The sequence below is a fragment of the Gordionus sp. m RMFG-2023 genome, chromosome 4 (genome assembly GCF_954871325.1).
Source record: "Gordionus sp. m RMFG-2023 chromosome 4, tfGorSpeb1-WG-v2, whole genome shotgun sequence".
Lineage (NCBI taxonomy): Eukaryota > Metazoa > Nematomorpha > Gordioida > Chordodea > Parachordodidae > Gordionus > Gordionus sp. m RMFG-2023.
This window is the reverse complement of record NC_088778.1, coordinates 22,057,283-22,085,209: the sequence shown is the minus strand read 5'-3', so window position 1 is coordinate 22,085,209 and position 27,927 is coordinate 22,057,283. Positions and strand designations below refer to the sequence as shown.

Sequence of the window (27,927 nt, the reverse complement as noted above, 5' to 3'; positions counted from 1 at the left end):
AGAGTGTACAAATGTGCTCACAAATATTTTTTGGAAGTGATTTGAGATCATTTGATGCAATTCACGGGGAAGGCTTTGTTGATTGCTACCAATATTTTGCCAAAATTGGCTCAATATATCAATGACATATATAATACCTAGACTGACGATTCATTCATTAAAAGTGTACATCAATGCAAATCAGCTGGAAAAATTTTAAACAAGAGTCTAATTTATTCCTATATCTGATGAAAACTTTATTAAGGATTACCGGATTATCGAGATAATAAGGAAGCAAGTTATGAATTTAAATAGTAGTTTTTAACGTGAGAATAATTACTATATGTGTTACCAAAATGGCGGGTCCAGCTGATTTGCTTTTATTGACGCTTAAAAATGCATTTTAATGAATGAATCGTCAGTCTAGGCATTATATATATGTCATTGCAATATATGGAAATATTGTATTGATGTTAAAAGCATTATTTCAAATCCCACGACAATTTCTAGAAATTTAATAGATGATGGTTTACGCAATAAATTATTTCCTAAATTAAACGCATATGTAAATAAAGGTGGATCTGTTGATAACAAATATATGAAAATATGGTTAAATTATTTATAATTTTTAGATTCGATTGTATTTTAACCTTTTTATAATATTTTTTACAACTTAAATAAAATGTAAAAATATATATATAAGATTATGGCCGTCAAATAAACTTTTATTTAAGGTGGCGATGAATAAATACACATAATTTTTTTTGGCTATTATAATATTCAAACTCAAATTGTAAAATTTTATTCGGGCTCGGGTCGGGTTGGACTAAAAAATGTGTGTTCGGGCTCGGACAAAAAAGTTTTTTAAATTCAGGCTTGGGCTGCCAAAAAATTATTTTGCAGACCTCTAAGTACCACTACAATTAAGTAAAAGATAAATTGAAAGTTATAATATTATTTAGGGAAATAAATAATATTGCTGATTAAGAAATAAAGTTGTTTCTTTACACAAGAATTAAACCATGAAAAAATAATAAAAAAAATTATATATTAATATGTATGTTCGTGTATAATTTTTTATTGTAAACTGAGATTCAGATAAATTAAATTAAATTCATTATTTTTATTTTTCTTTGTAAAATAAAGTATAAATAAATTAAATTCGGCCCTTTATATCAATCTAACATGGAAACCCCATCACAGTTAGTTGATTTTAATAAATACTATGTACAATTGACCGTAATCCCTAAGAATATCGACATGGAAATATAACAATTCCAGAAATAAACAGTCAATATTAAAAAATAATATGTTACAATTGTCAGTTAGAGGGACTTATGATGTAGCAATGTGACCTTCCTATTAAACAGTGAATGAATAATCAAATCGATAATTCATTGTCAGGGCCAAAGAATACTCCAATTTCGCATAACCGTTTATCCAGAGTTTGGGAGCGATATGTTAGGATCCTCGACCTCTCCCTCCGACTCTATTCATGGTAGCGCTATAAATATTTCATTGACGCTGAAGGACGATACCGTAGCAAGTGCTCCAATAGTATCAATACCACGCATCGGTAATACAATAGATATGATCTGAAAAACCCTCTCAATCTAATTATGTAAAATATATTGTCTATAAAATACGTATTTATTGTTTAAATACTTAATAGATATTATGTATAATATTTTTTTTGGTGAATACCTCTTGCCCATAAAAGGGTCGGATGTCCCAATTATATATAGTTTTTAAATTATAAAGAAAATAAATAATTTATATAGGCGACTGCTAGATGTATTTAAAATTTAATTCTATTCCAAAGTTTTTCCCCTTAATTTAACAATTATGAATATTAATATAATGATAAACATTGAATAAATTTTTAAATAATTATTTAAAAAACTAAGTACAATAGTAAAATAAAACATTTATCTATTTCTATATTAAAACTTTAATAGATTTTTAGGGAAGTAGCATTGTTTGAATATTTTATTTATCTAACAATATTACACTGAATTTATACATAGGCGTAGCCAAGAGTGGGAAGGAGGGGGGAGGCGAGGAGATCCCCTCCTTCAAAAATTTCTGTTCAAATATCATCTTAAACAAATGATAGTGCTATTTACCAACATTGAATTATTTATTTAACATGTTTTTTAAAATTTAGTATTATAATTTTAGAGGAAATAGGAGAATACATGATTCGATGCAATACGTCAAACAATTTTACTGTAACATAAATATATATATCTTTCATTATATCGTCTTCAGAATATTTAATAACACATGGTTTTAGATATTATAAAGTACAATAAATATTAATATGTATAATATTCATCTAATCAAACTACACCCAATATGCCACTCCCCCCCGTATTCCTAAGTTACGCTAATGATTAATTATTTTAAAAGGGCGGAGCACAAAATATCATTTATAGTCAAAAATGTTCTGAGCTATGTAAAAAATCTTGGATGTATAGTAGCTCATTTAGGGAGTTCTTGAATTGTTTTTGTCGCCTTACTTATGCCGGTATTAGATGTTATTTTCTTCTTGCATTTTACAGGTCCATTAGATTGAGCATGTATCTTCTTATTCTGGCTAAATTCTTCTTGTTGTTTAGCAGATAACTCTAATGGTTAGAAAAAATAGTTGCATAAAAATCTAATAGAAATTTTGCTTTAGCGTTAATCAGTTTAACTCTTAAACTCGTCTGCACCAATTGCTTTCAATGCGTCAAGCTCCTGATAACAGACCTCGCAAAAATTAGTCGGAAAATTGTCTAAGCGCAAAAAATTTATTATTTTTTTCGTTTATATCTCATGGAAAATCAAAATATGTAACAATCAAACCTTTTTACATCTATTCATTTTATAAAATAAAGAGAGGGTAGAATATAGTGATAAACACTCTAATATGTGGACGTAATCAATAAGAATATATTTAAATTTATTATAAGCAAAAAAATGAGAGAAAAAAATAGGGTACGATGTTTAAAGATCTGTAAAAGTAGGCACGGACCTATTTTTTCTTTTAAAAATTGGGGTCATCTTTTTAAATTTATGCAAAAAATAAGGCGGCAATATATTTTATTTGTTTGCAGATTGAAAGAACTCTTAACTATGTTAAGAGTATAAATGTTAAACTATATCGAAAAAATAGATCTCTATATTTAAATAAATTCGGGCCAGGTGGACAAATAATTTTTATTTCGAGTTGAACTTTTGGGGATAAATAAAAAAAATTCGTTCGGAATCGGGTGGGAACAAACTTTATAAAAAAAATTTTGGACCTGGTCAGGTTTGAAATTTAATATTATTAAGTCCCAAATACCTTCTAAAATATTAACAAACATACAATTATCCACGATACTGTCCAACCCTGTTAATATATTATTAATTATAAGTATTATTTATCAAAGAAATTTGTTAATTCAAAAATGACATTTAGATGAAGCAATATTACGTATACATGAAATAAAATCTATATTCGTAAACGAGAGATAAGAAAACAAAATTCCAAACTTTGAATTTATTTATCGCACACAATATTTTTTAATAAAACCTCCATTATCAAATCGTTATGCCATTCATTTTAAATTTTACAAACTTACATGATGTAAAAAAAACAATGTACAACTATTTAAAATAAAATTCTATAATATTATAGTACATGTACATTTATATTTTTTGAAACTTTAATCCAGTTACTCATCAATTTAGTTAAAGAAAATAATTTAATGCTACAAATTAATAAATTATTTTTCACTTTGTGCTAGAGGTCTACAAAATAAATTTTTTGCGGCCTGAGTCCAACCCTCATCCAATATAAAAATTATTTGTCCGAGCCTGATCAAACATTTTTATATTCATTGACCAGAGCCAGAGTAAAAAAATTTAAAATTTGAGTTCAAATATTATATCTAAGAAAAATTAAAAATTATGTGTAATTCACATGTTACCATCTTTCAAAGATTTGAAGATTAGGTAAAATAATTTGTCACAACTTTAATACCTATTTGTGCGGGAATTATATTTAGCCCAGTATAATCAAATCTATATTCATATAAAGTTGTAATTTATTTAATTTGTACATAAAAATTTTATTCAGTTTAAATATAAAAAGTAAAGTATTGTGATTATAAAAATAATTTGCAAGATTGATGTCAAAAGGAAAAAATTTCTAAAAAATATAATAACATATTAAAAAGACATATCAATATAAGTTATTCTGATATTTTTGTTAAACAAAAAATATTTGTATTAAGAATATTTGTACTTTTAATATTTATTTATTAGGTCGGGCTTCAAGTCGAACACATCTTACAGCCCGACACAATCCCGAGCCCGAGGAAAAAAAATTTCAATATGATAACTCGACCAAGCCAAGGTTGTACAGACCTCTACCTTCAGTCTTAAACAATTAAAAATCCTCTTGCTCATTGACCTCGTATATTGTCAAACAAAGATATAAAAACTTCAAATTTAGCTTTATCAGATAATTTTGCAAATTTAACTAAAACAAAATTAAGTCCATAAAAATGATAAAATAGATCATATTAACATAAAGAAACAAAATATAAAGCCCAACCAGAAGATGAAAAGCAGATCCACTGCAAACCTTTTGATATTTGGCCAAAATTTACAAGAGTTGAAAAAATAGATCCTAAATTTTAAGATGAATATATGAGTAGAATTGAATTATGGAAAACCTACATATAAGAAAAAAGGAATATAACAATGATAATAAAATTAAAATTTTAACTTTTGGAATAAATTAAGATGGAAAGAAAAATCATGCATTATCAACTTCCAATTCTGATCCATCTGATTTAAAAGAAATACCTTTGATCATGATATAAAATATAAAGAAATTAATGAATCAGCAAGACAACATTTTGAACTTAACAAGGTACAAAACTTATATGATGGAAATATGCCAACAGGAAAATAAAATTAAATAAGAGTTTTTCAAACATACAGAAAACTTTATGAATTTCATTCAGAGCAAAGTACACGGACCGAAAAGGACAGTGGGTACTTGAAACCAAATGATTCTAAGAATAATTCCGACGGTCTCAAATCCCAAATAATAATGAGGAACCGTGGAAATTTGCTGCGCATCCTCAATTCAAAAAATTTTTTCAAACCTGGCCGAAAACCCTACCAGAAAAATATTAAGGTTTTTGGCGATCAGCGATATATTCAATAATTCTAATAATGCTACTTCCAATAATCCAACCAATGATTCTGATATAAATATTTTGACAAAGGAGAAGAAAGGATTGAAGGACTATTTATTCAAAGCTAACAACAAATGAGAAATCCTTATGTCCGCCCTCAATTCACATCAACGAAATGGCAGGAAAAGAATCGTAAAATGACCATAAAATTCTCAAAAACAAGAGGTCACACTTGAAAATAATCATATCGGCATCACATTGAAAAATTATGAAAATATCACAACTTACAAAGGCAATGATGAACAATTAATGTTTTTTGACGATAGTCCTGATGATAAGGAGCCAAACAAAGAAGAAACAAAGCAGACGGCAATGAAATTGATAAAATGAATGAATGCTTTGATGATAATAGTCAATCTAAAAAATAAATAACTCAATTGATGAAATAATTTAAGTACAAATATTAATTTGCTATGTTTTTAGATTGAAATATTATGATTTATTTTAATATAGAATTATATATATATTATTTATTATTTATATCTATACAATAATATATAATATAAATCGATTATAAAAAAAATTAAAACATTTGATTAAAAGAAGAGAAAAAATTATAATATTATTCATATAATCTATTTGCCTTTTAAAAAATGGAATATAAAAATCTACAACTTTTATCATACAAACTATATGGAACATAAAAATTACTCTAGATGTAAAGTTAAACGTTTAAATGTAACTAGTTCAACAATTTAAATATATTGCAAAACTGTTTGCTATAATGACCACTTCCCTAACAAGGGATCATTTTATAAGAAGTTTTTTACTATATGTAATTAGTTATGCGTATAAAAATTATTCATAAAAAAATTAAGTTGATAGTTAACGTGGAAGGGTGGGGTTCAAAAGTGCACACTACATCCGCCAGATCTTTTCACAAGAATATATGTGCATCGTAGAGATCAGAACTGAATCAGATAATTATATTTTATGTATATAAAAACAAATTCTTATTTAAAAAAAATTAATATTAATAATGATGTTAGAATAAGTGATCATATGCTAAAAAAAATTAAAATGTCAAATATATATCTACATCAATTTTTGTTAAATTAATTGTGTGTTTTGGAATAAAAAGGATATTTTAAAAGAAATACAAATCAAAATTGAATTCTATCAGCGAATAATGGTATTTTTTTAAAAAAAGCGATAACAAAATTATTTAATAATAAATAAAGGGGAGTAATATGGTAATATTTTTTGTCAATTTTAAGATTTTCCACAATTTAAAATAAAATGTAATGTCGCTGCCAACATCAAAATGGAGGTGGGGGGGGGGGGGGTGTAAATACTTAATGTATAATACATTTAATCATAGCATCTAATGCATTTTCTACTTAAATCGACTTTCTAGACCCTCTATATGGTGAAATTGGGCTCGAGTTAGATGGATAAAATAATGTACAATATTGTTTAGTCAAAAAATTAAGTTGTTACATGTTCATTTTTGGTCATTTTGCTAAAAAACCAGTAATAAATATAATATTTTATTGTTAGGTAACAAGTTATTTGGTTATATTACTATATAACAAGAATTATTAAAATTTTCATGAAAAAAAAACAATCATGTGTATTTTAAAAACAATTTTAAAAAACGATTTCAGGTTATGATCGAACACCTAAAATGATAATTAGTATTTACGGAAATTGCGCATTTTATTCTTTGAATTGATCAAGGTTGCTTTAATAGCTTTACTAATATTCGATTATTTTATAAATCATGTCGTGATAAACTAAAGTATTTTAAGAAATACAAATTAAATCGCCATTCATTCCTTTTTTTAGGACTAATCAATCTCGCTTTTAGGATTATTCAATCTCGCTTTTTTTTTTCTTCTTGTACTTTATTTTCTTCGGAATTTTTTGCTTTTATTTATATAATTTATGTAAAATTATGCGTAATAAATATAATAATGCATGATAGTATATTTTAAAATTTATGTAGACCAGACTTACTTCAAATAGAGATCTTTTTATACTATTAGCCCTTTCATTTTACTTGTAGAAATTTAAAAAGTTCAAAAACCTAAAAATTAATGGCAAATTAAAAATATTTATCCAAAAACGTTTAATAAATGAAACTAATTATATTAAAATATGTATGATTAATGATTAAAAAAATGATTTTATACCCATCCATCATTGGTATCGCCAGCCATTGATTGAAGGTTAGAATCTCTGTATTTGTGTTTATAGGTTTTAATAAAAAAAAAATTTTGTTTCTTATTTTTTCCATTTACATTGAATTAATTCCTTCTATTTCTTAAATTTCTATATTACAGTATTACCCAATTATAACGATTCTCAAGAAATCATAAATGCTAAAAGGAAAATGTTATAAACCAAGTTTATACCAACTCTTCTTAATTACTTTTTCTAGAATATATTTTAAAAAAATTTTTTTTATACTTATTGTCCAGAAATACGTCATTATCAGTTAAAGTGGGAGTCACGTGCAAAAGTTCATTCGATAATTGATGACTCTTTTAAAAAAAATTAATTTTTTTAAAAAAATAATAACTAAAGGGCGGTATATAATTTGTAGCTAGTGAAGATCAAAGGGTTTAAAATGTTTTTTTACGATAGGCCTATTGGCCAGTTTTTTGTTGAAGTCCTTAGTGTGATTGGTGTTAATGCTCTTAATAATCATATACGCAATATAATACGTTATCAGCCAAAGTAATAATAAAAAATTAGCTTTAATAGAAAAATGAGATGATTACGTAAAAAATAAATATTTAATAATCAGGTAATCAAATACAACATATCGAGATTTGAACACTTTAGAATCATAACCATGTGAATAATGAAGTTCATAGAATCATAAAGAACAAAAAATAATGGGTGGCACCAACGATGATACTCAAAATCTTAAAATGGAGAAAGAGGATTAGAGGCAAATGGTCTAACAAGGTAAACCTCATAATTGAATGGCAATTAACCAATCATATTATATAGAACAAGCATAAAATATGCAAAATCTGAAAGCATATAATATATTAAATTATGTATTTTACATAAAGAAAAAAAAGACAATAATTACAATAAACAATATAATCGTGCCATGATTCAATATTTTCTCCTTAAGAATCTTTTAAAAAAAAATGTTCCAAATAACAAAAAACGATCTTAATGCATATGCTTACAAAATTGCATATTGTTAGATACCAAATATCAAGGAGAACATTGTATGAATAGTAAATTTGATGAAGCTTGAGATAAATACAAAAACCAGCTTTAATATGGCGGTTAAAACCAATCTATTTTATATGATATAATAATAAACTTTTGATTTTAATAAATAAAATAGGTGAAAAGTGGTTAATATCACAAAAAATATCAGATTTCGATTTTATGTATGTGGGCTTTGCCCATAGAGATATGGGTAACTAACATTTTTTAGTTTAACTTCTTCTTTGAAAGAAATTGAGCAGGCTTGAGAATTTATACGAAAACAGGATTTTAAAAATCTTCATTTTATATTTGATTCATCAAATACACAGCCTTGGTTATGGCATCTATAAGAAATCAATAAGAGTGCTTAAAAAATCTTAAATTTTTATCCATTACAATCAAATCAAGTTATTTGTATTAAGCTTTAAAGTTAGATTTGCATGTGATTTAAATAAATCACAGGGTATAATATGATACTGAAAAAAAAGCTAAATATAATTTCATAACTCAGGTGACAACATTTAATATTAAAATTTTGGCACCGGTTATTAATTTTATAAAAAATAATAACACACAAAAGTGATTTCAAGATAATAAAATATTTAATCTCCCTGCTTGTAAATAAAACAAAGATATAAGATACAAACTTAACTCTCATGAGGTCATATAGGTTAAAAACCCCCACAATTTTAAGAATCTATATAATTAAATTAAGCAAAGATTTCAGCATAATATTTTTTATGAAACTCGGCCTAATATTTAGAGGCGAGTATTTATTTAAAAAATAGCTATAAGATTGTCAAATAAATAAACGGTAAATATGGAGTGGGTTAAACGTAAATACTTTTTGCTTTACCGTCTCGTATTTTGTATGACTTAGTTGTGGTGAATTGAGCACTAAGAGGTCTGATGCGTGTTTTGAGTCTTGTCTTGCATTTTCTACACCTGTAGGTTTAACGCTGTTTTGCGAGCTTTTATTTTTCTTGTCATGAGATTTGACGTTGCCGGAACCGTTTTGAATAAGTGGAGTATTAAAGGCGACCTTTTTTTTCAATTGACATTGTAACATTTTTTTTAAATAAAACCTTGCTATAAGTTAGATTGATGATATAATGCAGGATTAAAATTCTTTGCTTACAAAATGATATTTGATTATTAAAAATACTAATTTTTTTGACACAAATGTTTTTCTCGTTTCACCAAAAAAAACACAGTTAAATCTTGTAATAACCGGAGTGTGGTAGCATGCAATAGATGAAGACATTCAATATTCCTTATTGTTAAAATAAGAGCGTGTATATTACGTTGATTTGGTCACGTAGGAGAGAGACGATATATGGGAAAGAAAATAGTAAGGTTAAAAGTTGGAAGTGTCCAAATTTATTTATAAAATAAAAGAATATAATCGAAGTATACGTTAGGTTGTAGAACGTGAGCCTAGTGGATGATTTAGTGAATGAAAGAAAAGCGTAGAGGACAGATGTCAATCAGAAAGAAATCAAATAATTCGTATATTTGATAAAAATAATTATATATGTGATAAGTATGTTCAAGAAAAGAAAAGAATTTTTGATATGGGCCATATTCCATGTCAAATCGATCAAAAAAGGCACTTTTTCGGCCGACCCCTTTTAAAATTGTTAAAAATTTCTGGAATTATTTAGATAGGTAAAAGAGTGAGAAAGCCGTTTATTTTAGCTCGCTAGCACACCTGGTTCTCGAGATATAGGGGCTCAAAGGTACAAAAAAGAGCCACTTTGGAATCTGTAAAATTTTTAAAATGCTTATATCTCAAAAACTATTATAGTAAAAAAATTATAATATATCATTTTGTAGGTAAAGGAATTCTCTAATGGGCTAACAAAGAATAATAAATATTGGCGTTATTATAGGCTTTTAACATCCGGTTTACCAAAATTGCTTTACCTGCATTTTTAAGCAAAATAGTAAGTTTGTTTTCGAATTATTTTTTTTGCTTTTTATTTAGACACCTTTTATAAATATATAAGATGTCAAAACCTTGGCGACGGTATCGACATTTCCGAAATAAACATTTTATCAAAAATTGAAGAAAAAATAGATGGCGTTAATGGTTGAAAAAAATTATTCTTATGGAAAATGAAAATATTGATACGTTAATAAGAATTGTGATAAAATTTCCCAGTTCTGTCCTCCCCCCCCCTCCCACTATCCTTAAAATGTTTTACATTTTTTAGATCTCTACTTTGCTACTATAGCGAGCGAATGACTTATTAGCTCGATAATATATAACAGCTGCAGTAAAAACGAATATTTTATTAGGCATATATTCGATTATATTTTACAAAATAAATTGTTTAAACAGATCTCTCTTTCTGCGAAATAACTTTAACCTGTCCGTTCAGATTAATTTTATCGTCTGTCTACCAATAACAATCTGGATTTGGAGAGTGCAAAAACATATATTCTAGGTGTAGATCAATTAAAATTTTATTCTATATCACAGATGGACGTACCAAGTATTAAAACGTTGCAACCCATTTAATCTACAGAGACATGTTTATTATCGCGAGAATCTAAGAAAGATTCTACCCTGGATGACCCAAAAAAATTTACCATTCAATTTAGATATGTTAATATGCTCTTCATGGCGACAAAAATTAGCAAACATTCCTTATACTTCAAATGACAATGTAGATATTGATTCTCCCCTTCATATAATTTATCAAGAGGCTATTAATAACATTAATAAATCCCTACAATCAAATGGGAATTTTCTCATTAAAAGAAAACGCTAATGTGAAAAGAAATATTTGAAGAAAAAAATATCTAGAGTAAAAAAAAGTTTTAAATTATCTTCATCAAATGATGAAAAATTCGATGAAATTGTAGATATCTTAAAAATTAAAAAAATTATATGAAAGATATTTATTATTGGAAATTTGTTACATTATTAAGTGTCTAATATGCATATGCCCACTCTGCACCTCAGTTAATTAGTATATTTAATAGAAAATCAAAAATTTTAGTATAAAAAGTGAAAATATCTTGTTATTGATAAGTTAGCAGCAAAATTTTAACCATAATCCGTAATTTCATAAAGCGCCATCTATTTTTTATCAATTTTTGGAGTCGATAGCGTCGCCAAGGTTTTGATATTGTATATATATTTAGCAAAGGTGTCTTAATAAAAAGCAATAAAAAAAATTAGAAAACCAACTCACTATTTTGCTAAAAAATACAGGTAAAGCAGGATGTTAAAAGCCTATGCCAATATTTATTATTCTTTGTTAGCCCATTAGAGAATTTTTTAACCTAGAAAATGATATATTATGATTTTTTTTATTATAAATAGATTTTGAGATATAAGCATTTTAAAAATATTACAGATTCCAAAGTGGCTTATTTTTGCACTTTTGAGCCCCTATATCTCGAGAACCAGGTGTGCTAGCGAACTAAAATAAACGGCTTTCTCACTCTCTATCTAAATAATTCCAGAAATTTTTAACAATTTTAAAAGGGGTCGGCCGAATCGTGATCGATTTGACGTGGAATGGCCCATATATATTTCTAGGTTTTTAAAAAAATTAAATTAGTTCGAATATGAATTAAGTTTTAAATATATAATAACTAAATGAATATAAAACATTTTCTACCAATATATAAAACAAATTTCATTTTATATACATATTAAGGATGTACCAATATTATTTATCGAATTGGATCGGGCCTATATTTTAACTTTTTACAATATCGGTTATCGGCCGATATTATAAAACTTTCCAATCTGATAAAATGCGTTTTAATTTTTTAAAAAAAGTTATACTTAAAAAAACCATTTATTTTTATAAATAATCAAAATCCATTTTTAATTATTAATTTAAATATTTATTTCTATTCATAATATATTAGTTTATTTATTACTTACTATGTAAATAGATTAATTTTATTATAATAAAATATTTTTTATACTTTTAGATTTATGAATACAAACTATAACTGCGTGTGATAATCTCATCTACATATAGAATAAAAATAAGAGGGGGTGGCCAATATTCACCAATTTTATCGATGTAGCTTTGGTAAATTCGTGGAAATTCGCGAATCGATAAGTACAGGACACGCAAGCCAGTTTGCATTACAGAGTGAAAACCCTACTGATTCATCTGGACATTATTTATACAAAATTATAGATGGAAAAAGACGTAGATGCAAATATTGCCATACGTACTCAAGATATATGTGCCAAACATGTCAAATCGCACTTCATATTAAATGTTTCAAGGATTTTCAAATATATAAACATTTTCTTATTTTTATTATAAATTACAAAATAGGAATAAAAATTTCTGTTGTTTTTTGATTTTATAGTGTTATATAATTCTGATTTTTTATAATATCATATTTATTTGAGCATATTTATCCACTAGAAAAATCTTAACCATTAATGAGTTAATTGAATGTTTCAAGCACTTATTCAATCAGCTTCGTTTTTAATAGTGTATATAATATTTGATTAAATATTATTCTTTATCAACGTCTACAATGTAAGTTTTACTGTAATGAAATATTTATAATTTCATAGGTTAATAACATGAAAAATCCACATGTTGATTAAATTATAATATCACCCGCTAAAAATAAAGCAATCAACACTGTCTAATTTGGACACCGTTGGGTACAAGATTTTTATTATCTTAGTTTATTTGGTACAATATAATTTATTTACTTGGCAGGGATTTGATAATATTTCTTTACATTTATAAAAATTATGAACAGTTCCTTTAAAAATATGTATTAAATCTTTTAGCACATTCGCTTTAAAGAATGTTGATTTAGAAATTTAATAACTTCTGCTTTTTTAATTAACGAAAACTACAATGTTAACCAAATTTGATACTTGTAAAAAATTGTTAAAATAATATTCTTATCAATTTTTTCAAGTTAAATAATTTATTTACAAACAAATATGTTTGAATTGAATCTGCACAACACTAGTTATATTTGTTTTTTTAAATTAATTTTGTGATTTAACATGAATAAGTTTTAAAAGATGATAAAATTTTATAATATAAATGAATAAATAACAAATGCCCACTTTTATAGGTCTTACTAAAATGGACCAAAAATTAAAAATTTGCCCACTATTCAAAGTAGACAGAATTTATCAAGGCATTGTAGTTAATAAATTTGGTTGGGACTCAAAATTTTGATCAAATTAGGGAGTTGCCAGAATTATCAAGAACCTAAATTAGACAGGTTTGACTGTAATGGGATATATTCGAAAAAAATCAAAATCACCAAGTTATTAAACATATCATTCTACTATAGAGCATCAGCGATCCTATGACTAGTAAATAGGGTTAGATTGTGATTTGGGTTGTAAGGCCTCATTTATAGTAAATGTGTGTTAACATCAGTAAAATTCTATCAATTTTTATTAAAACAAATTTATATATAAATTTGAAATGCAAACAAAATATAAAGTAAGAAATATAAATAAATTAAAAATCAAATTTAGTTAAATTTTATTACCGTGAATAAATATTATTTTATTTGGATTGATGGGGCATAAAGAGATTCTTTTAGAATTGAGTATTAATCCAGAGATGGAAAAGATCATTTCGCTAGGTGTACTGGTTACAGATATACAAAGTATCCTAGTTAAATTGGTAAGCCCGGGAAGTTTTAGTCGCTTTCTTTTCCAGAAATGTTAGCGCATCTAAATGTGGCAATCTTGCTCTAGATTGTTAGTTTTATTATAGTCGTTGCTTGAAAGTAATTGTTTGCTATTTTGGCTATATGCGAGTTGGATGTTTGCATTATCTTCAACTTGAATCTCATTCTCTGCATTTCTGTGATGCTTTATAAGTTTTAATGTCTAATTAAAAATTGCAATGATGTCGTAAAATCGAATTTAAATATTCTGAAACAATTTTATCTTGATCTCGAATCAAGTAGTGTCGCTAATCTAAGATTTATATATAAAATAAATTACTTGCAGTTCTATAATTAATCCAAGTTTTTTTGCTTTTCTTTTAGACAATTGATATCTAGGTTCATTGATTTGTATAATTGTAGAATGTTTCCATTTCACTAAGAAATAATAACTTAAATTAATTGTTGATCCCATTTGGGAGGAGAGAAATCCTATAGCTCTCTAGCGAATAGTTCGTAGCTAGATCCCATTAGTTTTCAAAAAGTTTTAAAGATTTTTTCTCTATTTTATTTAGCATATTATTTATAGGACTTTTGCTGACACTACGGATACTTTCTGGCATAATTAATATGCTGCGTCAACAGGTAGACCATTTTAATTTTAAATTTTCATATTAATTTGATTTGGTGCATAACTATAAGTACTATTAGTGTAGATAAACGACTCGATTTGAGCCGCTTTCTAAAAACAGCTAACTCAATATTTTATCTAAAAATATAATGCAAGCCTGAAGATTTAGCTCATAGACGGCACAAAGGTTTGGACATGCTATCGCGAAATCTCAAGGGTTACGCAATATTTTTTTGGATAAAATATTGAGGTAGCCATTTTTAAAAAATCGGATGCCATTTGACATCACTAAGTACTATTATATACCAATAATACAATTCATATTTTATTAATCTTAATATTCAAATATAAGAAATAATATTGAATAGCAATGTGTAAATCAAATCTAGTCTCCATTCATGGTTCAATGCCATCTACGATCTAAAATATTTTTTGATCCTATTTGTTCTTATTCATTTTCATTATATATATATATATATATATTATTAAATATATGCATGATTTTAATGTAAATTTATAAATAAAAAAAATTTAACATATAAATATAATTAAATTAAAGTTATACGCCCTGCCGCCGTAACAAAAAAATGGCGACAGCCCATTTTAATTTGCGGGTTTTACAGGGTGGAGAAAATTTCGAGCAACCGGCGAGAGCTGACGGCGCACAGGTCTAGTCTTGAGGCAGTAATTTTATGTTAATATATATGAGTTCCTAAATTAATTATGTGTACCGATATTACATAATCTCTTTATAAATGTGTATATCTTAGAATTGGCACTAGATTGTAGCTAATTTTTTATGCATAAACATTTTGGAATATCGATATAACATTAAAACTTATTATAAAACAAAATTTTATGAGGAGGCGTCAGAATTGGCTAATCAAGAATTTGTTTGGGTGGGCGGCAAAAAATTGTTGAAAACCGATCTACAACATGACTTATTTTATTTGCCGATGCTATTTGCCTTAACATATTTTTATAAATTATTTTTAACTCCAAGATATTAAGCATTAAAAATTTACTTATGTGGCAATTCAGAGATATGCATATTTATAACCATATCATTTTAATCTCGACAAAAATGAAGCTGCACGCACCAAGAAATAAGCTTAGTAACTCATATTTATTAAAATATAAACCGCCTCAGAGGAGGCATGCATCGTCTTATAAAATAGTTTCTGAATGGAATACAGGAAAACACAAGGCTGTATATTTACCAAATCTCAAATGTATGAACTAAACATATTAATCTTGAGTGTATAATACTAAAATCGGTCCGGTTCAGTTTTTACAATGAAATCACCGGTTTACTCAGTCTCTGATATTGGTACGGACTAACCATCTCTAAGTGTAATATAGTAAAAATGAGTACCACATAAGCCCTACCCAAAAATATTCAATACTCTTTATAGTTTTAGCCTATACAATCGCTTAGTATTGTTAAACGGCTCGATTTGAGCCGGTTTTTAAAAACGGCTAAATCAACATTGTAGCCAGGAAAATATTACCTAAGCGTCGAGATTTCACCAATAGATATTTAATCCTATGTGCCATCTATGAGCAAAATCTTTAGGCTTGCATAATATTTCTCTGGATAAAATATTGTGTTAACCGTTTTTAAAAATCGACTCAAATTGAGCCGTTTAACAACACTACAATCGCTAAAGTCGATGAAGAAAATAGTTAGTGAGATATAATAAAAACTTACAATCGAAATATTCTAAAAAAAATAGGATATCCAAAAAAAGTTTTAATAAGTTCAGAAATCGTAAAAGAGAAGGAACAACTTGACTTTGCACTTTGTAGCATTATTTGTAAAAAAAATTTTGAAAGAAATTCTTTATCGATTTATTCAATAAATAAAAATAATCCACTTTTTCTCCATTTTCTATACCTCCTTATTACATAAACCAAACTAATATAATATTTTAAAGCAAAAATAAATTAAATTATTTTATATAAATAAAATTTGGTATTTATATCGATTTTTGTTTTTGGCATAAGTTATAAAGGATAATTATTTTTATTTTTTTTCATAAGAGTTTCTTAGAATTTTTATTTCGATTATACCCCTGGTTAATCTCGCCTGGAATAAAATAAAAGATAAAGTGGCAAGGTCAGATTTAATAATTACTATGGTCTTTTGTTAACCTTTTTTTTCTCTAAAAAATTAAAAATATTATAGAGGAATTGAATAACGTCAATTATTCCATATTAATAATATAATATAAGATTAAATTTGTAAAAGTCGAAGCTATTGAATGACACCCTGGGTCTAGGGTCTATTGTATAGCGAAAAAATATATGAAAAGTTTATTTGAATTAATTGTTCGATTTTTAGCCTACTAATTATAAGCGAAAGCTAACAACTCAGCTTCGGGGTTTTTCTTGAATATAGCTAAAACAGAAATATTAACTCGCACCCCGATGCTTAGTAAATCTTCATAGGCACATATGCTATGTCTGTAGATCAAACCAAATTGGCCTATTTATAGCTATTACTCCATTAAGAGAGGCCAGGGATGGATGGCAAACGGGGTGAAATGGAAAATGTTTATAACTTATTAATCCTAAAAGCTAGACATTTGAAAATTTATCAATATGCATTTCTTTACCTATCTGGTATCTAGGATTATTTTTTTGGAGAAGGGAAGGAGTGTTTTTTGGTAAAAAATTTTTTACCTTATTCCTAAAAAAAATAATTTGCGGTTGTTTACTTATATTCCATAAGTTATAACCGCCAAATTAAACTTGTTTTCATGCTCTTCGCTTATATAGAAAAACCTTTATAGCGATATAAAGTCGACCACTACCCGGGGCTGAGTGGCAAAAGATGAATTAGCAAATAAAAAGGGCAGAAATAAAAACATCAAAATAAATTTAATCAAAATAAAAAAGAAAAGCATGAAAGGAGAAGAATGGATTTAATGTATAAGATGTTCAGTATGGTCGCATGCGAATTATATTAATAATGACTCCTATTGTATCTTCCCATACTATTGACATTTTTTTAAATGTAGAACAAAGTCCTTGCTATTCAACCGGGTCTCCTTTATAATGAAGCTACAATTATCAAAAGAATCTTTAATTATTATTAAATACTAAATAGACCCATAATATTTACAATAAAATGTTAAAATTAATTTTTTCAAATATTTTGGCTATTTTAAAGAAATAAAATATATCACTAATTTGGTAATTTTGTTTATTTAAACCTTCTTGTCTTTCACTTGCGATTGTTTCTTTGAATTGATGCCTTTGACGTCCTTTCCAGTGGGTTCGAACCTGCCAGTATTAACTTTTAAATCATCCCCTTTTTTGTTTTTATCCTTTTTACCCTTTGTTTTATTGCCACCCTTGACAGGTAGTGAGTCTAAGATTTGATTCGATATTGCTACATTATCATTATCAACTGATTGAGCGTTAACCCAAGATTCGGTTTTACTTTGTTTGTCGTTCTTTTTCAGACCAATCTCCCCTTTCTCTAAATTGAAATTTCCTAAAATTGTATCCGTTTCTTTCGAAAATTGTTTCAGCATAATAGCGTAATTTTCAAAATCTGTCGGGAGAATAGCACTCAGTTTCGCGTCTGACACGGACGAGTCATCGATAACAGCCCTAGCCTGTTTCAAAGACAAAACCTCGTTTAACAACGTGAATTGTTGAGTGACTACATTTTCAAGGCGGCAATCAGGCGTTAAGACCCCTTGAATAAGCAAAAAGAGTAATTCTGATCCGTAGAAGAGAGGTAATTCTGGCAAACCGGTTTGATTGAGGACAGGACTATAACCGAAATCGGTTATTCTGTACAACTTAAGGGTAACATTGAGATTGTCATTAGGATCGATTGCAATGTAAAAATTGTCTCTCGAAGGGTTAGGAGTTCGTGCACGTAAATATTCAGTTATGGTAGATTTATGCGCCGCATCCTGAATATTTTGGACGCTTTTATTATTGTGAATCACGTCGACATTCGAGTGGAAATTGCAGTTGCTTATCGAAGGTTCGATCTCCTTACTAAGACTATCTCTCAAACTATTATAATCAAGATCAGCCTTAGTTTCTTCCAGACGAGGAGAGGTTATGGGGGTACTATAAAGACGCTGAGGGGTAATCGGGCACGGCTTGAGGTTAGCATTTTGATTGATACTTTGGTCTAAAATTATATTGGGTCTTGATAGACTTTGAGGGGTTGAGTGGCTACTAGGGTGAGAATAACTGGGCTTAAGGGGTAGATCACCAAAATCAAGGTTGTTTCTTATTTTATCGTTAAAATGATTGGAATTAGAGCCTTTCTCAGCATTAATGACCTGCTTTTGATGTTGATCGTAATCAAAATTAATGTCGGTAGAGTTATAAGGTTGAAACTCGTTTCTTTGATGCAATGTTTCATTACCTTTCCCTGAAAGAGCAACAGACCGCGGATTTAAAATAACGTCATTCTCTAGCAATCCAAAATGATAATTCCTTTTGACATCGTAATTGGGATAATTTGGATCGGCAGATTCCTTGTTAACGGCGTCTCTGTGGTGATTCATATTAAGGGAAAGGTGATCGTTTTCATTGAACGCGGCTAAATTCTCCCGTGGGGAATATGTTGAAAACCTCTCATTTAGAGATATTTGCTTTTTAAGATTAGAATTAAAAGAAGTTTTGGAACTGTCCTTAATAATTCTCTCGGGTCCATCTAACCCCAAAGAATTGTTTTCGTTGATTTTAGGAGGATTATATTCGTAATAAGATGGTGTATCGTGGTAAATCGGTTGATTTTGAGCTTGATTATATTTTGAATGATTGTCTCTTTTGGCTGCGTAAATGTTTTGATTATAATCAAGTGTCTCCGATATATTCCTTCGCCGATTGATAAAGTCTGTCCCTTGATTGTTGCCACTAACCAACGCATTATTCATCTGGTGATTATTAAGGATCCCAGAATTGTGAGAGGCAGGCTGAGCTGGTGAAAACCGTTTATTCCTATTAAAATCTGGATGGAAATTGTTTCTAGGACCTTGATATCTTGCACCGGTGTTATTAATGTTATTACTATTGTGAGTAAATTGATTAATACCTTCTCTATAAACATGACTTTCCTGAAATGAGTTGATAATTTCAGATTTATTGTTGAACTTTTGAGTAGCAGAAAATGATTTATGACGCATTGGGTTGAATGACTCATTTTCATTGTTAGGCCAGTGTCTAAAATTATCCGAAGAGTGCAACATATCATCTTTAAACCTGGGGGGATATGAGTAAGATTGAGGCGAACCTTCAGACTATTTATAAAAATAAATATGAAAACTATCATTATCATTTTAAATTTTAGTATTTTAAAGAGATGCACCCATATTTACGGTATCTCCATATTAGCCTGTATTCCTATCAAGATAGAATAATTTCATACCAAATCGATAACTGTTCGGCCAGACCTTTTTAATTTTGATAAAATTTTGCATACTGAGAGAGCAACATTAGAAGGCATTGAATCCAAAATTTTAGCCTCCTAGTGCTCATGATTACAAAGAAATTAATGGTCAAAAGGGCCAAAAATGACCTTTTATTGAAAATTAAGATTTTTTTAAAATTGAGATAAGTTAAAAATTAATGATGCAAAAAATAAAATTTATATTACATTTTGTAACTCTATTAAAAGCCTTTTAGTAAATATTAAGTATTTGTAAATAATATTTTGCGGTTTTTATTTCCATTATAAATTTTGAACCTGAAAGATCCAGATGTTTCGCTTTCCGAATTTTTGAATTTAAAATTCATGAAAGATATTACCTATTTTCAGTTTTTCGGTAAATTAAGTATTTTTGACGCATAATTTAGTTTTGCGATAAATTTTAGGTATGCCCAGTCACCGTTGATGGGCTCATTATTTTTAAAATATTATTCTTTGGGATGAAAAGAAGACCAGATGTCGCTGAATAAACAAAATAATTTGCTGGTGCTTTAGAGTGATGGAAATTAATTCTCATTACATCTCTAATGCACAAATCCTAACCACCATCGTTTTTACATATACAATATCCTCTAATTTCATCGATTAACAGATTCCTCAATCAAACGACCATATGAATTAACTATATTCTCTATAATAAATATCTACAAATTCAAATATATTTTAGTATTGAGCTTAGTTAAACCAATTGGAAACACTGCAATAATTTTTTATCACAGGTATTTAGATATATTTGGTCATTCTATTACAAATCAATCAATGTTTCAGACAACCATCTCAAAAATGAATGAAACTTGGCATGCATTTTTTTAAATTATTAAAATCAAAATTTTAAAGTAGCTTAACCATATCCAAAGATATACGCCTTCAAAGTAGAAAATCTAGACATGCGTGATTTCTAAATCTTTAAATACAAGTAGTTACAAATTATATATCATCTTATAGCCCTTAAAATTACATTGGATCAAAAAAAGATTAAAAAATTCCAAGTGTTTTCTTGTATACAGTAAAAATAAAAATTAACGTTGTTGAGAAGAGTTGTGTGTTGATATTCGTTAGAAATGTTTATTACCTTTATGTCGTAAATGATACATTTTATAATATAATGTCAATTTTTATATATATACATATATTTGTTTATCTATTGTATATAATTAAAGAAATGTCAGTCATTTTTTTATATTAGAGATCGATATATATTGTTGATTTTTTGATAAAGAATCACTTTTTTTAATTTTTATAACACTTTTTGACTTTTGAATTTTTACTTTTATGAATTTGATGAATATTTGACTTAATAAAGATATATATCCAAGTTTCAGTTCCGTGTTTCCTTTATTTTATAATTCTGAATTTAGCTCTTTAATTCGGTAGTTTTCTTTCTGTGTTTATTCTTATTTTAGAATTTAGTCTCATTTTTTCATATAGTTAACGTTAAGCTTATTTTTGACAGTTGGTGCCGTGACCAGGATAAGACAAGACCAAAGAGGCTGCATTATCAGATTTGCCAACTAATGTCAAGCGAATTTTCGATTGAGATATTATTTCCTAAATTCAGAAAGAATCTTAGAAAATTACTTTTTAGCTAAAATAAGAATAAACACAGAAAGAAAACTACCGAATTAAAGAGCTAAATTCAGACTTATAAAATAAAGGAAACACGGAACTGAAACTTGGATATATATCTTTATTAAGTCAAATATTCATCAAATTCATAAAAGTAAAAATTCAAAAGTCAAAAAGTGTTATAAAAATTAAAAAAAGTGATTCTTTATCAAAAAAATCAACAATATATATCGATCTCTAATATAAAAAAATGACTGACATTTCTTTAATTATATACAATAGATAAACAAATATATGTATATACATAAAAATTGATTGACATTATATTATAAAATGTATCATTTACGACACTTTGATCAAAAAAAATTTTTTTAATTTTATTACAATTTTTATTATTTTTATAAATAAAAAATGTAATATAGATGGCGTTATATTTAAAAATTATTTAATAAAAGTATATTGTTTGGTGTTAAAATAAAGAAATACATTGAGTATAACTAGTGCTTTAAACGCATTTTGCAAAATTATCTTTGTTTTTTGTAAAATATATCTATAATTCAGATACCATATTTAAAAAAATTCTTTATTTAAAGTATAAATAAAAAAATTGGCGTTATTTAAAAAGATTATAAATAAATAAAACATTGGGTGTTCCTTTCTATTTTTATAAAAAAAAACTTTTAAAAATACTATAAATCTATTTTAAAAAAGAAACAAGATTTAAAAAAATTATTTAGAAATAATATAATAATGTAAAATAAATATACATAACATAAAATAAAATAAAAAAAAAGATCGGATCGGTTAGAGTTGGACAGACGGGTCCCACCGTCAGGGAAGGGAAGATATTGACGGGGTTCGAGGGTCCGGGATGGTCGATAATGGGGACAGGGGGACCGGATTTGGATATTACCTTCATGATAGAATCCCAGTAACTAGGACAAAAAAATAAGTAGAATTTTTAATCCCACAATTCGTTTTTCGAGGTCTTTATATAGTCCCCTTTTTTCTAATAGTAATAAATAAAAAAAATATTAATTTCATCCTTATCCATCTCGAAAACTAGCTAGAACCATTTTTGAGGATAAAAAACAGGCTCGGTATAAGTACAAAGATAAATATAAATGGTAATATTCGAATATTGTGCAAACAAAGAGAAAAATATAAATGATTAGAGCTGTGATGATATTAAATATCGGATCGAATCGGTACCGATATTTATCGTTTTCCGAAAATGTCGGATCCGGCCGATACCTGCAAAAACCCGATTTGATCTATTTACTTTTCTTTTTTTGATATTTTATTTTATGTTATGTATATTTATTTTACATTATTATAATATTTTCTAAATAATTTTTTTAAATTTTATTTCTTTTTTAAAATAGATTTATAGCATTTTAAAAGTTTTTTTTATAAAAATTGAAAGAAACACCCAAAGTTTTATTTATTTTAAATCTTTTTAAATAACGCCAATTTTTTTATTTATACTTTAAATAAAAGAATTTTTTTAAATATAGTCTGAATTATGGAAATATTTTACAAAAGACAAAGATAATTTTGCAAAATGCGTTATCTGCGGAATCATCCGAGTCTGCCTTCAGTATGGCAGGAGATATAGATAGTCCTCCATATCGTAGAAGTTTATCCCCAGAAAATATAGAGGCTCTCATATTTATTAAAAAATCTAATATATTATAATTTTATATATTAAATATTACAATTTTATAATTCATACCAACATAAAATGGATATATTATTAAGAAATAAAAAAATTTAATAATATTCAGCATAAAAAATATTGATTACTTAATTACATTTGGTTTAAACAGGGGTGATTAAAAATCAGTATAAATATCGATCGGTATCGGATCGGTTTTGAAGCAATATCGGAAAATATCGGATCGGATCGGTGAAAAATATGTGGATCGGCACAGCCTGTAAATGATAAACAAGTTATATCGTGCAAACAAAGGATAATATAAATTATAAACAGTGTTGAAACACAGCAGTATCGGCCCGATCCGATATTTTCGGAAAACGCTAAATATCGGTACCGATCCGATCCGATATTTAATATCGGAACAGCCCTAATATTTTCCAATGTAAAATTTTAAAGATAAAAAATAAAATTTGCAACTCTGTATCAAGTATTTTTTTTAAAAAAAACAAGATTTAATGGAATCATGCCTTGCGCGATTTTTGACTTTGTAGGTGTGTATCTTTGAATCTGGTTGAGCTAGCACTCTAGAATTTTATTTTACTAAAATATAGACCATAAATAACTATCATGCCAAGTTTCGTTCATTTTATAGATGGTGGTCCGAAATCTCGTTTTTTGATCGATTTGACATGGAAATGACCCAATTACATATCTCTCACTTAGCCTTATCTCTTCTTCCTCATATTATTGTATGGTGGCATAAGAGAATTTTATTTCTTTTATATGCTTTTCCGCATAGTAAATGTGTAATATTTGACCATAAAGTCATTGTAAGCTTGCCTTGTAAGATAACCTTTTTACTGTGCCACCTATATCATCGCAAGCACTTTTACAATCTGCTGTAACAAAAAATGTCATTCTGCTTAAACACCAAAATCGATTTCAATTTTTGAAGCCTTTTCAATTTATATTATGCTGCTAAACTATCAGAGAAGTAATTTTTTTTTAAATAAATCAAATGCGATTGGAATAAATGTAATGAAACATTATAAATTAAGGATTCCGATATTACCTCAAAGCTTAGGCTGTTTATTTGATCTACTATTTTATAATATATGAGAATGGATGCAACGTAACTTATGAAGTTGTACAATGACTCTGAACTTCCTGTCGGGCAATATAAAAATAAATGAACTTTGTTGTTGGCAAATAAAGGAACGTGATGATACATTTTATCGAAAAAATAATTAATAAATTCGCCTGAAGATTGAGAAATAATCTCCAACGTTGTTCCATCAAAACATAACAAGAGTGATATCATTTTTATAAATAATTTTTCAATGCATTTTTTAAGAGTGCAGGACCAGGGCACTCTTTGCAGTAACCAATATAACAGGTGGGTAATGGGGAATTGCAAATCATTCTACCTGTAATATTTCTATAAGTTGTTAGTATTCCTCATCATTTTTAGTCAGTCATTGTAAAATCATACTTAAAATCAAAAGTTTAATATTCTGGTGTATGCTACAAAGGCATACACTATGTTTTGCTAGCCCCTGCTAATATCTATTTTTTGGGTCATAAGCTAGCAAATTTTGAAAATCCGAATGCTATGTTAGAATTCTGCCTTAAAATGATTATATATTTCTTTTATATTATTAAAAATGAACTGTTTTGTGTGTTCACTCGTTCACCTTTTTCATTGAGATTTGAATCTTTTTCTCCTGGTAATAAATAGCCTACTAACATTATCACAGCAATAATAAAATTTAATAATATCAACTTTTTTTATTGAGATAGTTCCCATAAGAATCCCTATTTGTTCCAAGATGATTTTGGAATTGTCATATGATATGTAGCGTTGAGTCCAATTTTATTTTATTCACGCTCCAGGGGGGTAGAATGGTCAACAAATGATTTTTTATTTTTAGATAAATTAGGATATTGTAATTTGTTATCATTATATTATTATTATCATTTGTATACAACTCTGGAAAACAAAAATTAATTAATAGCAGGTGCTTGAAAACTGGTTTTTATCTTTCAACAATTAATTATTATATATTCTTGTAGGAGATATCAGAATCTATCTTAAGGAATTTTTTCGTTTATTATAAAAACAACGATTTTTACAAGTGATCAATAGTAATAAGAATAAGTATATCAATAGAGACTTAATATTATTTCACGATATTAATGCTGGAAAATCTTATTATTTATGTTTAAAAATTAAAAAAAATTTAGAAAAATAATAATTCAAAAACGCTTTATTTTATATAAAAGCGCCATCTATTTTTGAAAAATATATTATTTTAAATTGCAACCAAAAATTCAAGGCTGCCCCAATTTTTTTACAAATAGATATAATGTAAGTGAATAAAAAAATATTAAATCCAAAAAAATTCAGAGAGCAAAAGACCTAGAGCCTTCAGGTTCATAATTTATATCATAATTTAAAATTGCAACATTCTTTTTAAATAAACTTTAATTTGTATTAAAAGGCTTTTAATAGAATTACAAAATGACACCTAATTTTTATTCTTAGCATAAATATCTTTTAACTTATGTCAATTTCAAAAAATCATGCATTTTTTGAAAAAAAGTAATTTCCATTGATAACTCAGAAACTATCAGAATTAGGAGGATAATATTTTGGATGCAATACTTTCTAATGATGTACTCTTAGTACACCAAATTTTATAAAAATTAAAAAGTTCAAGCCAAAAACTTATCGATTTGGTATGAAACTACCCGACCATTTCCAACCAATATTTGTGGCCAATACACATAATTAACCATCATATAAAAATGAAATTTTTAGACAATAATCTAGAGTCCTGCATTGGTTCAATCTGAGTCTACAAGTCAGACATGAGCAAACCAGACCTAATTTTAAAGTTTTAATTCTTTCCCAAAAAATAAAATATATATTTTATTAAAATATAAGCAATATTTGTAATTTTTTGCGAATTGTACTATTTTATTTATCTCTTACTTTTAAATTTACCGTTTTAAATATACTCCTATCATTCTCAAAATATTAGTCAGGTATTTTCATCTTATACTATTTTATTTTCCTAGTATTTTTCAATTACAATTTCAAATTTCATTATATTTCCCATCATTCTCAAATTATTATCAGATACTTTACATTTTTCAAAATAATGGATTTAAGCAAGGGATTTCTATTTAACACAAAATTTAATATATTGATAATATTATTATTATTAGAATCTTTTATTTGGCAATCATATATGAAACACACTGTTTTATGACAAATATATTTCATTTTATATATTTTTTTAAATTTTTATTCAATGGATTAAATGATTCATCTATAATGTTAATTTTTTCTTCTTTATTTAAAAAGTTTACAAGTTAACATACCTTTAGTTTATTAGAGGTCATTGTAGCAAACTTTATTGTAGCTTATTTCTACATTATAGTAAAAAATAATGCCTTTTAACACTTAAAAGCTATATTTTTATATCAGCTTATCTAAAATAAATAAGATGTTTTAAAAATTTCTTCACTCATGATGCAGGATGTAAAAAAAGTTTCAGGAAAAAGGCTAAAATGGTCTTTTAAAATTACTTGTGTTGTTTTCATTGCATGTTTTCAATAAAAATTTTTTATGCAATTGTTTTAAACTTAGAAAGACCTGGATAAACTGGTTTTAATATTTTGAATTTAGGGCTGGGCTGTGTGAAAATCTCACTGGAAAAAACCGAGTTTGGACTCATAGTTATAAAAAAAAATTTTTAAGGGACTAGATTTTAAAAAAAAATCTGATACTATGCTCAACTAAAGATTATATATTTATAAATTACAGTATATATTTTAAAGCAAATAAGAAAAGAAGGTTCTGTAAACCCCCCCCCCCCCAATTTCTTTTATTAGTATAATTTAAAAATTAGTTATAAAATTATAAATATTAAAAAAATTGTATATGCATCTCTGATATTTGCACTTATAAATTATTGATATTAACAAAGTTATCATAACTTAAAATTATGCTTGTATTATGTATGTTAATTAAATTTATAAAAATAAATGCCTGTCATTTTACAATCAGAACTACTAAAAAAATTCATTTTTGTTTGGTGAAACTTATATAATTATGGGTTAATTCAAATACTTTCCTTAATATCATAAAATTTATTTATAAGTATAATTTTTTTTTAAAGATTACCTTAGGCAGAGACTGTATAGCCATAGTTTTCATGTTATAATTGTTTGCCTTCTTTTTGATACGCTCAGGTATATACAACTTGGCTATAAAAATATCTTTTTCGCAAAGATTTTTGAAATCGTGGTCACTCAAACAACTTAAATCCAATTTTGGATCTAAGAAAAGTAATTCATCTTTACTGTATGATATTCTTTTTGCACACATAATTTCCCAATTTAAAAATAACGATCTAAAAATTATTTAAATTTTAAGTTAAAATATCTTTCAGAAATATAAATAAGGAATGATTTTAAAAACATAATGCGACGTGTTGTAAACAATAACAATTACTTTAGATGGTTATTTTGCTCTTGGTCAAAATTAAGGAAATATGAATGTCTG

General features: G+C 27.0%; 1 protein-coding gene across 1 annotated transcript; it reads right to left on the bottom strand.

The window, feature by feature from the left end:
* Window positions 1–5,803: 5,803 nt before the first annotated feature.
* LOC135927979 (putative uncharacterized protein DDB_G0282133) lies at window positions 5,804–27,927 on the bottom strand. The gene is made up of 7 exons (XM_065464277.1): window positions 27,877–27,927; window positions 27,547–27,775; window positions 17,883–19,940; window positions 9,241–9,438; window positions 7,632–7,705; window positions 7,355–7,400; window positions 5,804–7,088 (listed from the first exon to the last, which is right to left on the bottom strand). The coding sequence occupies exons 2-7, from the start codon at window positions 27,748–27,750 to the stop codon at window positions 7,032–7,034; spliced, it is 2,637 nt and encodes an 878-aa protein (XP_065320349.1). The 5' UTR covers window positions 27,751–27,775; window positions 27,877–27,927; the 3' UTR covers window positions 5,804–7,031.

Excerpts from the sequence above, each read along its gene's own strand:
- LOC135927979 (XM_065464277.1), bottom strand. The coding sequence starts at position 27,750 with ATGTGTGCAAAAAGAATATCATACAGTAAAGATGAATTACTTTTCTTA. Across the intron at positions 9,439-17,882 it reads CGCAAGTGAAAGACAAGAAG|GTCGCCTTTAATACTCCACT; the intron begins GTTTAAATAAAC and ends TTGAAAAAAAAG. Across the intron at positions 7,089-7,354 it reads GCGATACCAATGATGGATGG|CAAAAAATTCCGAAGAAAAT; the intron begins GTATAAAATCAT and ends TATAAATAAAAG.